Source organism: Bos indicus x Bos taurus, chromosome 18, assembly GCF_003369695.1.
Source record: "Bos indicus x Bos taurus breed Angus x Brahman F1 hybrid chromosome 18, Bos_hybrid_MaternalHap_v2.0, whole genome shotgun sequence".
NCBI classification, from domain to species: domain Eukaryota; kingdom Metazoa; phylum Chordata; class Mammalia; order Artiodactyla; family Bovidae; genus Bos; species Bos indicus x Bos taurus.
In genome coordinates this window covers 6,884,681-6,897,226 of record NC_040093.1, presented here as the reverse complement: position 1 = coordinate 6,897,226, position 12,546 = coordinate 6,884,681, and the positions used below count along the sequence as shown (strand labels likewise).

Sequence of the window (12,546 nt, the reverse complement as noted above, 5' to 3'; positions counted from 1 at the left end):
GTTTTCTTTAGGAGCCCTCTGTCAAAGGACTTTTAATGTTCTCTGTATTACTTAACTGTTAGATGCTTAAGCTTCAGTTGCTGAGCCCAAGCTTCTGAGTTAAGCTGCTTCATGTAACATTTCTTACCTTCTTGATCTGAGTGGAGTTTCTCAGAGTGTCTGTGACACAGGTTTTCTTCTGTAAGGTGGGAACAGATCATTCTTTAATGAGCTATTAAATTGATGACAGGTTCTTGCCTGTAAAGTACTTCTTTAATGTTTAGAGTAATATTATAGTAATTTAGAGCAACAGGAAGCCTTTAGACACTTTTGGTCCTTGCTGCTGTTATCAACATCAAAACTGAAAATTTTGACCTTTCTATTAAAAGTGCCGTGGATTTCGGCATCTCTGAAGACACCACTCATGCTGTACCTCATCTAGGTAATGAATTGCACTCACTGGGTAGAACATAATATCTGACACTTCTGTATAGCCAAAACAGTGTTGAGCTATATGTTTATATATTTCATGGATTTTGAACAATGATGAAAAACCCATATTAATTGGAGGATCTCATAAGGTCTTAGGAAAAAGCATCAGATCAGATCAGTCACTCAGTCGTGTCCGACTCTTTTGAGATCCCATGAATTGCAGCATGCCAGGCCTCCCTGTCCACCACCAACTCCCGGAGTCACTCAGACTCATGTCCATCGAGCCAGTGATGCCATCCAGCCATCTCATGCTCTGTCGTCCCCTTCTCCTCTTGCCCCCAATCCCTCCCAGCATCAGAGTCTTTTCCAATGAGTCAACTCTTTGCATCAGGTGGCCAAAGTACTGGAGTTTTAGCTTTAGCATCATTCCTTCCAAAAAAATCCCAGGGCTGATCTCCTTTAGAATGGACTGGTTGGATCTCCTTGTAGTCCAAGGGACTCTCTCAAGAGTCTTCTCCAACACCACAGTTCAAAAGCATCAATTCTTGGGCACTCAGCTTTCTTCACAGTCCAACTCTCACATCCATACATGACCACAGGAAAAACCATAGCCTTGACTAGGAAAAAGCATAAGAAATTAAAATTAGAGATCCATAAGTTCTCCAGATACCCCTACATGGATCTGTTAGAACACATATTTCAACCAAGTCAATCCTTAGCCCTTACTACCCTTTCTCTTTTGCATGAAAATGAGAACTTTTCATGGCCCTTTTGGTGACATGTGGTTTCATTTCAGGAACGACTGACCTGTGAGGATGTGGCCATCGAATTCACTCAAGAGGAGTGGGAATTCCTGGACCCTGCTCAGAGGGCCTTGTACAGGGACGTGATGCTGGAGACCTACAGGAACCTGCTATCTGTGGGTGAGGATGACTTCCTTCCAGAGCTGCCCTTGGGTATCTGCATTTTCCCTGTGTGCCCCCTTGGGAGGCCCTGATGTCTTTCACCTGAGAGTTCTGGTGACTGGGGCATGACACAGCTTCACAGGGTTAAACTGACCCTCTTCAGATGCTGTGTCTGTTTCATGTCATATCTGAGGTTGTCCCAGAGCTTAATCATGTACAAAGCTCACTGGCAAATAAAAAAAATACCAAAAAATGGGATTTCCTATTTTCCACCTTTTGACTTTTGGCTCAGTGTTTTAAAAAATCCACAGCACTTTAGATTTCTTTCTTCTGATAATGCTGAATATCTATTTGTTTGTTTTTGCTTGGTTGTTTACTTTTTTTTTCTGCTGCACCATTCTGCATATGGTATCTTAGTTCCCTGACGAAGGATCAAACCTGCACCCCCTGCATTGGAAATGCAGAGTCTTAACCACTGGATCACCAGGGGAGTCCCAGAATTTCTGTTTCTGATCTGAATAGTATCTCCACATTGGAGCATGAGAAAAAGCTCTGGACAGTGGGGAGTGATGTAAAAGTAGACAAAAATACAATGTATAAAGAAAAACGAGTATCTCAAAAGGGCTGTTTTTTTCTGTTTAGGAGTGGGACAAGTTGGTGGATTGGATCCTCTGTGGTTGTTACTTAGGAAAATGTAAGGAGAGTGGGTAGAGAGATCGTCTTTTTGATCCTAAATCCTATGAGGGGAGCATATGTGAATCTCACAGGCTCTTAGCTTGCCATCTGTAGGTCGAGTGCATGGTCCCATATCCAGATCCTCTAATGTCTGACCTTCATGTTATATTAATTTTACTCTTGTGCTGCCCTACCCAGTCTGGGAATGTCAACTGTTCCTGATGTTACATTCTCCTTATTTTGTATCCTTTTACCTCTTAAATTTCTTTGAAATATATTCCTGAGGGTCTGAAATTTTATCTGGTTTCCTTGCTGTGATAATCCACCTATGTTTAATTGGCAGCCTCTGCTGAGTCTCTGTGGAGTGGATTTACTAGGTAACAGAAAACTGTGATGGAAACACTATTCCTAATGTTATTTTCTTGCTCTGTACAAAGTCACCACTTGAAGCTATCCAGTAGAGTGGTCAGTATGTTCTAGGATTATGAGAGAGAAAGTATCACGAGAGCCCGATACATCTTTCCAGGTTATTTTATGGCTTTGAAGACTGTCAAGGGCACCGTGACAGTGTTGTTCGTGTGTATCAAGGACCATATATTTTACCCTCTGTAAATAGTATGGGAATTTATCCCAGGACAACTTTGTCCAAGGTCACATTCTCATATCTATGAGGCTATTGGCTGCACTGTTGTTCTGGGCATTGTAGGTATTTTTTATTTTATCATTGAGTTCAAATTTCTGTGTTACTCTTAGTGTTTCTGTTTTGTATTTGCAATGCGTTGGATGGTTGATTGGGGAATGGTCCCTATGGTGGAACTGGTGATCAGTCCCTCTTAAAATTCTTGATATATTCTTTGTACTCATTTACTATCAGATGTATGATTTCCACATATTTTCTCTTTTACTGTTGATTGTCTTTTCAAACTCACTGCACTTTAATGCACAGTAGTTTATAATTTTGATATAGTTCAATTTATTGATATCTGGTTTTATTTTGTGGCCTGTGCTTTTGGTGTTATATCTGGTAAATCATTTGTGGGTCCAATTTCCAGAAACATTTCCTGCATGTTTACTTCTAGGAGTTTTATACATTTGGGACTTAGGTTTAGGTCTTTGAACCATTTTGAGTTCATTTTTGTCTGTAGTGTAAGATAATGTTCCAAGTAAATTCTTTTGCTGGTGGGTATTCAGTTTTGTCAACATGTCTTGTTTCATAGACTGCTTCCCCCATTTAGTAGTTTTTACACCCTTGTGAAACATCTTTTGAACATCTGCACAAGAGGTGTTTTTGTTTTTGTTTTTGTTTTTACCATTCTTTTTAGGTATGATGCTGTTGCTGCTGCTAAGTTGCGTCAGTCGTGTGTGACTCTGTGCAACCCTACAGACAGCAGCCCACCAGGCTCCTCTGTCCCTGGGATTCTCCAGGCAAAAACACTGGCGTGGGTTGCCATTTCCTCCTCCAATGCATGCATGCATGTACACCAAGTCACTTCAGCCATGTCCGACTCTGTGCCACCCCATAGATGGTAGCCCACCAGGCTCCTCTGTCCCTGGGATTCTCCAGGCAAGAATACTGGAGTGGGTTGCCATTTCCTTCTCCACTTTTTAAGTATAGTTAATTTACAATGTTGTGTTTTAGGTATACAGCAGTTTACAAGATACTCAGTATAGTTCCTTGAGCCATTATATCGTATGTTCTTGCTGTGTATCTATTTTGTATATATATTAGTTTGTATATATTTAGACTCCTAATTTATCTCTCCCTTTCCTGCCTCCATAACCATCCTGTACTATCCCCTTTGGTAACCATAACTTTGTTTTTTATGCTGGTGAGTTTATTTTGTGAATAAGTTCATTTGTATCATTTATTTCAGTTCAGCATATAATATCCTATGATATTTGTCTTTCTCTGTCTGATTTCACTTAGAATAATCCCTAAGTCTGTCTATATTGCTGCAAAAGGCATTACTTCGTTGTGTTTTATGCGGTGGAGGTGGCAACCCACTCCAGTGTTCTTGCCTGGAGAATTTCATGGACAGGGGAGTCTGGCAGGCTGCAGGCCATGGGGTCTTAAAGAGTTGGACATGGCTGAGCTACTTTCACTTCACAATATTCCCTTGTATATATGTACCACATATTCTTTATCCCTTTGTCTGTCAGTGAACATTTAGGTTGCTGCCATGTTTTGGCTGGTATAAATAGTGCTGCTAAAACATTGGGGTGCATGTGTCATTTTGAATTAGTTTTCATCCTTTCTGGATATATGCCCAGGATTGGAATTGCTGGTTCATGTGATAGCTCTATTTTTAGTTCTTTATGGAACCTCCATGCTAGTCTCCAAAGTGGCAGTACCAATTTATGTTCCTTCCAACAGTGTAGGAGGGTTCTGTTTTCTCCACACCCTCTCAAGCATTTATTGTTTGTAGACTTTTTGATGGTGGTCATTCTGACCAGTGTGAGGTGATAGTTTTGTGGTTTTGATTTGCATATCTCTCATAAGTAGAGACGTCAAACAGCTTTTCACATGACTGTTGGCCATCTGTTTGTCTCCTTTGGAGAAATACCTGTTTTGATCTTCTGCCCAGTTTTTGATTGGGTTGTTTGTTTGTTTTGATATTAAGCTGTATGAACTGTTTGTATATTTTGGAAATAAATCCCTTATAGGTAGCATTATTTGCATATATAGTCTCCTGGTCCAAAAGTTGAATTTTTGTTCTTTTTTTGGTTTCCTTTGCTTTGCAAAAAGGTTTTAAATTTAATTAGGTCTCATTTGTTTGATTTTGCTTTTATTACCATGACTCTAAGAGATAGATCCAAAAAAAATTTGCTGACATTTATGTCAGTGTTTTGCATTTGTTTTCCACTATGAATTTTATAGTATCTGGTCTTGCATTTAGATGTTTAACACATTTTGAGTTTATTTTTGTATGTGGTGTTAGAGAATGTTGTAATTTCATTCTTTTTCATATAACTATCCATTTATCCCAGCATCACTTATTGAAGAGACTTCTTCATTCTATATTCTTTCCTCCTTTGTTATAGAATAATTGACTATAAATAAATTGGTTTATTTCTGGGTTTTCTATCCTGTTCTGCCGATCTGTGTTTCTGTTTTGTGCCACCATCATACCACTTTCCTAGTGGCTCAGACGGTAAAGCCATCTGTCTACAATGCAGGAGATCCAGGTCCAAGTTCAGTCCCTGGGTCAGGAAGATCTGCTGGAGAAGGAAATGGCAACCAACTTCACTATTCTTACCTGGAGAATCCCATGGACAGAGGAACCTGGTAGGCTACAGTCGATGGGATCACAAAGAGTTGCACACAACTGAGCGACTTCACTTTCACTTAGTTGACTGTCAGTTTGTAGTGTAGTCTGAACTCAGGGAACTTGATTCCTCCAGCTCTGTTCTTTGTCAAGATCATTTTAGATATCAGAGTCTTTTGTATTTTGGTACAAATTAAGTTTTTCTTTGTTTTATGAAATATGTCATTGTTAATTTGATAAGGGTTGCATTGAATATGTCGATTGCCTTGGATAGTATGGTCATTTTGACAGTGTTACTTCTTTCAATCCAAGAACATGGTATATGTTTGTGCCATCTGTTTGTGTCATCTTTGGTATCAGTCATCAGCATCTTATAGTTTTATGAGTACAGTTCTTTTGACTTTTTAGGTAGGTTTATTCCTTAGAATTTTATTCTTTTCTATGAGATCGTGAATGGGATTGTTTCATTAATTTCACTTATTGATATATCATTATTAGTGTATAGAAATGCAGCAGTTTTCTATATATTTTGTATCCAGCAAGTTGACTCTGTTCATTGATGAGGTCTAGTAGTCATCTGGTGGCATCTTTGGGATTTTCTGTCTGTAGCATCATAGTGACAGTTTTACTTCTTTTTAATTTTTTTTAACTTGAATTCCTTTTGTTTCTTTTTCTTTTCTGATTGTTGTGGCTAGGACTTCCAAAAATATGTTCAATAAAAGTGGCAGTAGTGAACATTCTTGTCTTATTCATGTTGTTAAGGGGAATGCTTTCAGTTTTTCCCTGTCGAGTATGATATTAGCTGTGTGTTGGACATATACAGTCTTAATTATGTTGAGGTAGGGTCCATCTGTGCTGACTTTCTGAAGGGTGTTTACCATAAATGGCACTTGAATTTTGTCAGAACCTTTTCTGCATTTATTGATGATCATATGGTTTGTAGTCTTCAACTGTTAATGTGGTGTATCATAGTGATTAACTTGTGGATATTGAGAAATCTTGCATCCCTGCAATAAATCCCACTTGATCATAGTATGATCCTTTTATGTCCTCTTATGTATTAGTAACTGTTTGAATCTGCTCTTTCGAACTCAGGGAAGGTCTAGGAGAATAAAGCCTTTTTCTATGAAAAAGAGTTGGATGCCTCAGAAAGGCTTTTGTAACTGGGAAGGTCTTCCAGAGTCAGTTTCAATCCCTCCTTTTCTTTGATACTCCTCGATCTTGAGATGAACATGTGTGGAAGAAGAAATTAAATGAATGTCCAATAGAGAGGTTAATCATACTTGACAGAGGAACCCAGGTTTAGATAGCCTTTTCCTGGATTTTCCTTCTGATTTCTGCTGATAAGATTCTTACACAATATCCTGGAATATTGTGTATGTTTTTCTTGAATATAAGCATGCCATTGTAACATACAAAATTCACAGTTGGATACATTACATTGTAGATAGTATAACAGGTATTATCCTGCTTTCTCCATATATCACAGTCACTTTTAAAATCTCTCTTGTTTCTGTCCCATACCCATAGTATAATGCCCATAAACTTGCTGAACCAATTCTTTTCTTTTAATGTCAGTATATTAGTTTGTGCTCTCAGTTATTTTCCCAAAGACATGCAGTCACAAGCTGATATCTGACATAAACCTGTGTACCCTATGCTCCACACAGGCCCTTTCTTCGTCCTGACCATTCCTTACATAGTACCCCGATATGGATGGAAACATTGTTCGTACCTATCACATCCCTCCACGATCTACATACTCTCACTGTAAAGATAATGTCTGGTCATTTATTGAATATGTTTCTCAGGACATGACCTAAATCACTTTGTGCATCCATGATGACTCACAACCCATTTTGAGATGGGATGGTTGAATAATAGTTAAACAGACTACTTCTGACTTGTGTCTTCCTTGACATTTTCTTTCTAAGTTCCTTGTGGGTTTTTTTTTTTTCTTTTGTAATATTTTCTAGTCTATTCATTTGGTGGGTGGTCATGTTTACAAATAAGTTTTCTCAGTCTGTAGGTTCAGATTCATATCCTGGTTCTCTTACCACTTTGTGCACCAACTGGGTGTATCCCCTGCTCTGATTAGAGAAAAACATGTTAATTTACCTCAAGCCTTTTAAAGCAAATTAGTGCTGTCAGTAGTACATGTTTTATAGTAAATACTCAAAATGTATTGTTTAAAAAAGGTAATATCTATATTCTGTCATGTTCTTTATGATACGACTTTATCTACATTATATCGTTTTAAATTTTTATTTATATTTTAATTGAAGGATAATGGCTTTACAGAATTTTGTTTTCTGTCAGACCTCAACTGCATTATATCTTGTATGCTTTTCACTTGCAACATTTTTCAGCAATATTGTGTCTGACCCTGGTCAATAAATACACAAAGAGCACTCTTTATTTATTATATTTTGGTGCCATTAAACTAGGTATTTAAGAATAGTGCATGGCTAGAGATTAGCCTTCCTTGATGCCTCAGTGGTAAAGAATTCACCTGCTAATGCAGAAGATGCAGGTTTGATCCCTGAGTCAGGAAGATCCCATGGAGAAGGAAATGGCAACCCACTCCATTATTCTTTTCTGAGAAATCCCATGGACAGAGGAGTGCGGTGAGCTACAGTCCACGGGTCGCAAAGAGTCAAATACGACTGAGCGACTGAACAACAACAACATAGGTAGGGATTGCTTTGTTTATTGGCTGTTAGAAAACCAGTGAATATTTTACGTCTTAATTTATGTATCATTTACAGATGATGGTCTTTTAGCATGTATTCTGCAATACAGCTGACACATGCTACTTGTTAACGTTGTAAAATGCCTTTTCTTTTTGGGTACGTAGTTCTATAGCAGATTTAGAAAACTACGTTGTTTCAAAAAAAAAAAAAAAAAAACTACGTTGTTTCCAAAAAATTGTTTTAGTCATATTCTTCATCTTCTCATTTGTTTTCAATTGTAAACAACCAATTATGAATAGTTATTAATTGGGTAAGCTTGGTTTTGGATTATTTACTGTTACAATATATAGTATTTTGTTTAGAATTTATTTATGTATAGTAAGTATGCAGAATACAGTGATAGTGTAATATTTTTCTTTTCAATTTGAGACAACTATTGATTGATACCTTCCTAAGGGTCCTGGTAGAAAAATATTCTGTTTTTGAGAGTTTGCATAAGATTGTCCAATGTGAGTGTGTTTGGCGTATGGTTTTTAAAACTAGGCTACCTTAACGGTGAATTTATGTTATGCTTTCTTAAGTTAAGAATTCTATTCCTTTAGTGTTTCTAAAAACTTAAGGTTGTCATTGTGGTGTTTCATAACGTGGCATAAGTATTACTTTTGGTATAACATATATTCAACATGAAACATTTATTTTTGAATTATTGTGAGCAGGATACCTATGATTCTTTTTATCTTGTAGATATCTCTCCTACACATGTGATCAAGTATTTACAACCCGAAGCGAACAGTGATAAACTAGAAACATTCCAAACATCGATGCTGGGAAGACCTGAAAGCTGTGAAATCAAACATTTTCATCTTTGGGAAAGTCAGGAAAATATGTGTGACTTTGAGTGTCAGGGGAGAGATGACAAAAGTAATTACAAAGGGACACCTGTAAACCTTAATCGAAATGTGCCTGATGGAAGAGATTCTCATAATATAAAGGATGCAGGAATCAAGCCCTTTGGAAACAGGCTTGGATTTAACTTTCAGGATAAACTGCAGATATTTCAAACTGGCGGGATAATTTCTGAATATTATGAAGTTGAAAGGTCTGTCAACAACAGTTTCTCATTTTCACCACTTCAAAGAATTCCTCCTTGTGTCCAAACCAGTGTTTCTAATATATATGGGAATGGTTTTATGAATCCTTCAGTAATAACACAAGAACTCAAAGCACACAAGGAAAAACCTTACAAATGTGATGAGTGTGGCAAGGCCTTTTGTGGAAAGTCAACCCTTTTAAGTCATCAGACAGTTCATACTGGAGAGAAACCTTACAAATGTGATGGGTGTGGCAAGGCGTTTACTCACAGCTCACAACTCAGGAGACATAAGAAAATTCATACAGGAAAGAAATTATTTAAATGTGATATATGTGACAAAGTCTTCAGCAAAAACTCAAACTTGGCTGGTCATCAGACAGTTCATACTGGAGAGAAGCCTTACAAATGTGATGAGTGTGGTAAGGCCTTTCGTGTAAAGTCAAACCTTTTAAAGCATCAGACAGTTCATACTGGAGAGAAACGTTACAAATGTGATGAGTGTGGCAAGGCCTTTACTCACAGCTCACACCTCAGGAGACATAAGAAAATTCATACAGGAAAGAAATTATTTAAATGTGATATATGTGAGAAAGTCTTCAAGCGAAATGCAAAGCTTGCTGGTCATCAGAGGGTTCATACTAGAGAGAAACGTTATAAATGTGGTGAGTGTGGCGAGGCCTTTCGTTTAAAGTCAACCCTTTTAAGTCATCAGACAGTTCATACTGGAGAGAAACCTTACAAATGTGATGAGTGTGGCAAGGTGTTTACTCACAGCTCACAACTCAGGAGACATAAGAAAATTCATACAGGAAAGAAATTATTTAAATGTGATATATGTGACAAAGTCTTCAGCAAAAACTCAAACTTGGCTGGTCATCAGACAGTTCATACTGGAGAGAAGCCTTACAAATGTGATGAGTGTGGTAAGGCCTTTCGTGTAAAGTCAAACCTTTTAAAGCATCAGACAGTTCATACTGGAGAGAAACGTTACAAATGTGATGAGTGTGGCAAGGCCTTTACTCACAGCTCACACCTCAGGAGACATAAGAAAATTCATACAGGAAAGAAATTATTTAAATGTGATATATGTGAGAAAGTCTTCAAGCGAAATGCAAAGCTTGCTGGTCATCAGAGGGTTCATACTAGAGAGAAACGTTATAAATGTGGTGAGTGCGGCGAGGCCTTTCGTTTAAAGTCAACCCTTTTAAGTCATCAGACAGTTCATACTGGAGAGAAACCTTACAAATGTGATGAGTGTGGCAAGGTGTTTACTCACAGCTCACAACTCAGGAGACATAAGAAAATTCATACAGGAAAGAAATTATTTAAATGTGATATATGTGACAAAGTCTTCAGCAAAAACTCAAACTTGGCTGGTCATCAGACAGTTCATACTGGAGAGAAGCCTTACAAATGTGATGAGTGTGGTAAGGCCTTTCGTGTAAAGTCAAACCTTTTACAGCATCAGACAGTTCATACTGGAGAGAAACCTTACAAATGTGATGAGTGTGGCAAGGCTTTTAGTCACAGCTCACACCTCAGGAGACATAAGAAAATTCATACAGGAAAGAAATTATTTAAATGTGATATATGTGACAAAGTCTTCAGCAAAAACTCAAACTTGGCTGGTCATCAGACAGTTCATACTGGAGAGAAGCCTTACAAATGTGATGAGTGTGGTAAGGCCTTTCGTGTAAAGTCAAACCTTTTAAGTCATCAGACAGTTCATACTGGAGAGAAACCTTACAAATGTGGTGAGTGTGGCGAGGCCTTTCGTTTAAAGTCAACCCTTTTAAGTCATCAGACAGTTCATACTGGAGAGAAACCTTACAAATGTGAGTGTGGCGAGGCCTTTCGTTTAAAGTCAACCCTTTTAAGTCATCAGACAGTTCATACTGGAGAGAAACCTTACAAATGTGGTGAATGTGGCAAGGCGTTTACTCACAGCTCACAACTCAGGAGACATAAGAAGATTCATACAGGAAAGAAATTATTTAAATGTGATATATGTGACAAAGTCTTCAGCAGAAACTCAAACTTGGCTGGTCATCAGACAGTTCATACTGGAGAGAAGCCTTACGAATGTGATGAGTGTGGCAAGGCCTTTCGTGTAAAGTCAACCCTTTTAATGCATCAGGCAGTTCATACTGGTGAGAAACCTTACAAATGTGATGAGTGTGGCAAGGCCTTTGGTGTAAAGTCAAGCCTTTTACAGCATCAGACAGTTCATACTGGAGAGAAACCTTACAAATGTGATGAGTGTGGCACAGCCTTTTCTGCAAAGTCAACCCTTTTACGACATCAGACAGTTCATACTGGAGAGAAACCTTACAAATGTGATGAGTGTGGCAAGGCCTTTCGTTTAAAGTCATACGTTTTAAATCATCAGACAGTTCATACTGGAGAGAAGCCTTACAAATGTGATGAGTGTGGCAAGGCCTTTTGTGTAAAGTCAAAGCTTTTAAGTCATCATACACTTCATACTGGAGAGAAACCTTACAAATGTGATGAGTGTGGCGAGGCCTTTCGTGTAAAGTCAATCCTTTTAAGTCATCAGACAGTTCATACTGGTGAGAAACCTTACAAATGTGATGAGTGTGGAAAAGTCTTCGGTCAAAAACCACATCTTCGACTTCACTGGAGAATTCATACTGGAGAGAGGCCTTTCAGATGTGATGAGTGTGGCAAGTTCTTCAGTCGAAATTCACACCTTACGAGTCATCGGAGAATACATATAGAGAAACCTTTCAAATGTTTCGAGTGTGGAAAATCCTTTATTCAGGTCTCAGCACTCACTAAACATCAGAAAATCCATACATGAGAGAAACTCATGTGAATGTGGTATATGTTAGAAGTCTACAAAATTCAAAGTTCAAAATTTACACCCTACTGTTGGTCAAAGAATTCACACTACTGAGAAACCATACAAATATCATGAGTCTGGCAACATCTTAGGCTTCATGAGAAAATTCATACTGGATAGAAGCCAGATATATATGTATTTATTAGTCAGGTCTTTAGAACATGAATTCATTCTAGAAAGATTCCTCACCAATTTCACAAATGTGGAAAAAAAAAAAAACAACCCTATCCTCACTGCTCACATCTCAACAGTAGTATCAGAGTATTTATCCTGGAGAAAACACACAGCAATGTAATTTGTGTGGCAAGGATCTTACCCAAAAGTCACAAGATAGGAACATAGTGGAGCCATACTTCCCAGATTCAGTGGTTGTGGCAAATCCTTTACCCTTTTCACTATATTTAGTCTCTGATGACTTTAATTCATGTATTCAGCAATTGCAGTAAGTCCACATTTGAAGAGAAGCTATAGAGATCTTTTCGTGTAAAAGAAACCCGAATTCTAACTCAGCAAAGATGATTCTTTGGGACAGTAGCCCACCATCTTTTTGGTCTCCTGGCTTTCTGAATAAAGTCATTATTCCTTGCCCAACAAGTAGTCTCTCAGTTAATGGCCTGTTGTGTGGTGAGCTCTAAGATCT

At 38.0% G+C, this 12,546-nt stretch overlaps 1 protein-coding gene across 2 annotated transcripts in view; it reads left to right on the top strand.

The window, feature by feature from the left end:
* Nucleotides 1-12,546, top strand: part of LOC113875574 (zinc finger protein 665-like) — a 58,967-nt gene that overhangs the window by 22,377 nt on the left and 24,044 nt on the right. The window contains exons 5-6 of one of the 2 annotated variants that reach the window (XM_027514068.1): nucleotides 1,208-1,334; nucleotides 8,695-12,500. In XM_027514068.1, coding sequence (XP_027369869.1) covers nucleotides 1,208-1,334; nucleotides 8,695-11,864 — 3,297 coding nt within the window. In that variant the 3' untranslated portion in view covers nucleotides 11,865-12,500. Of the gene's footprint in view, nucleotides 1-1,207; nucleotides 1,335-8,694; nucleotides 12,501-12,546 lie in introns of those variants that run through there. The other variant, XR_003506288.1, reaches the window with a different exon arrangement.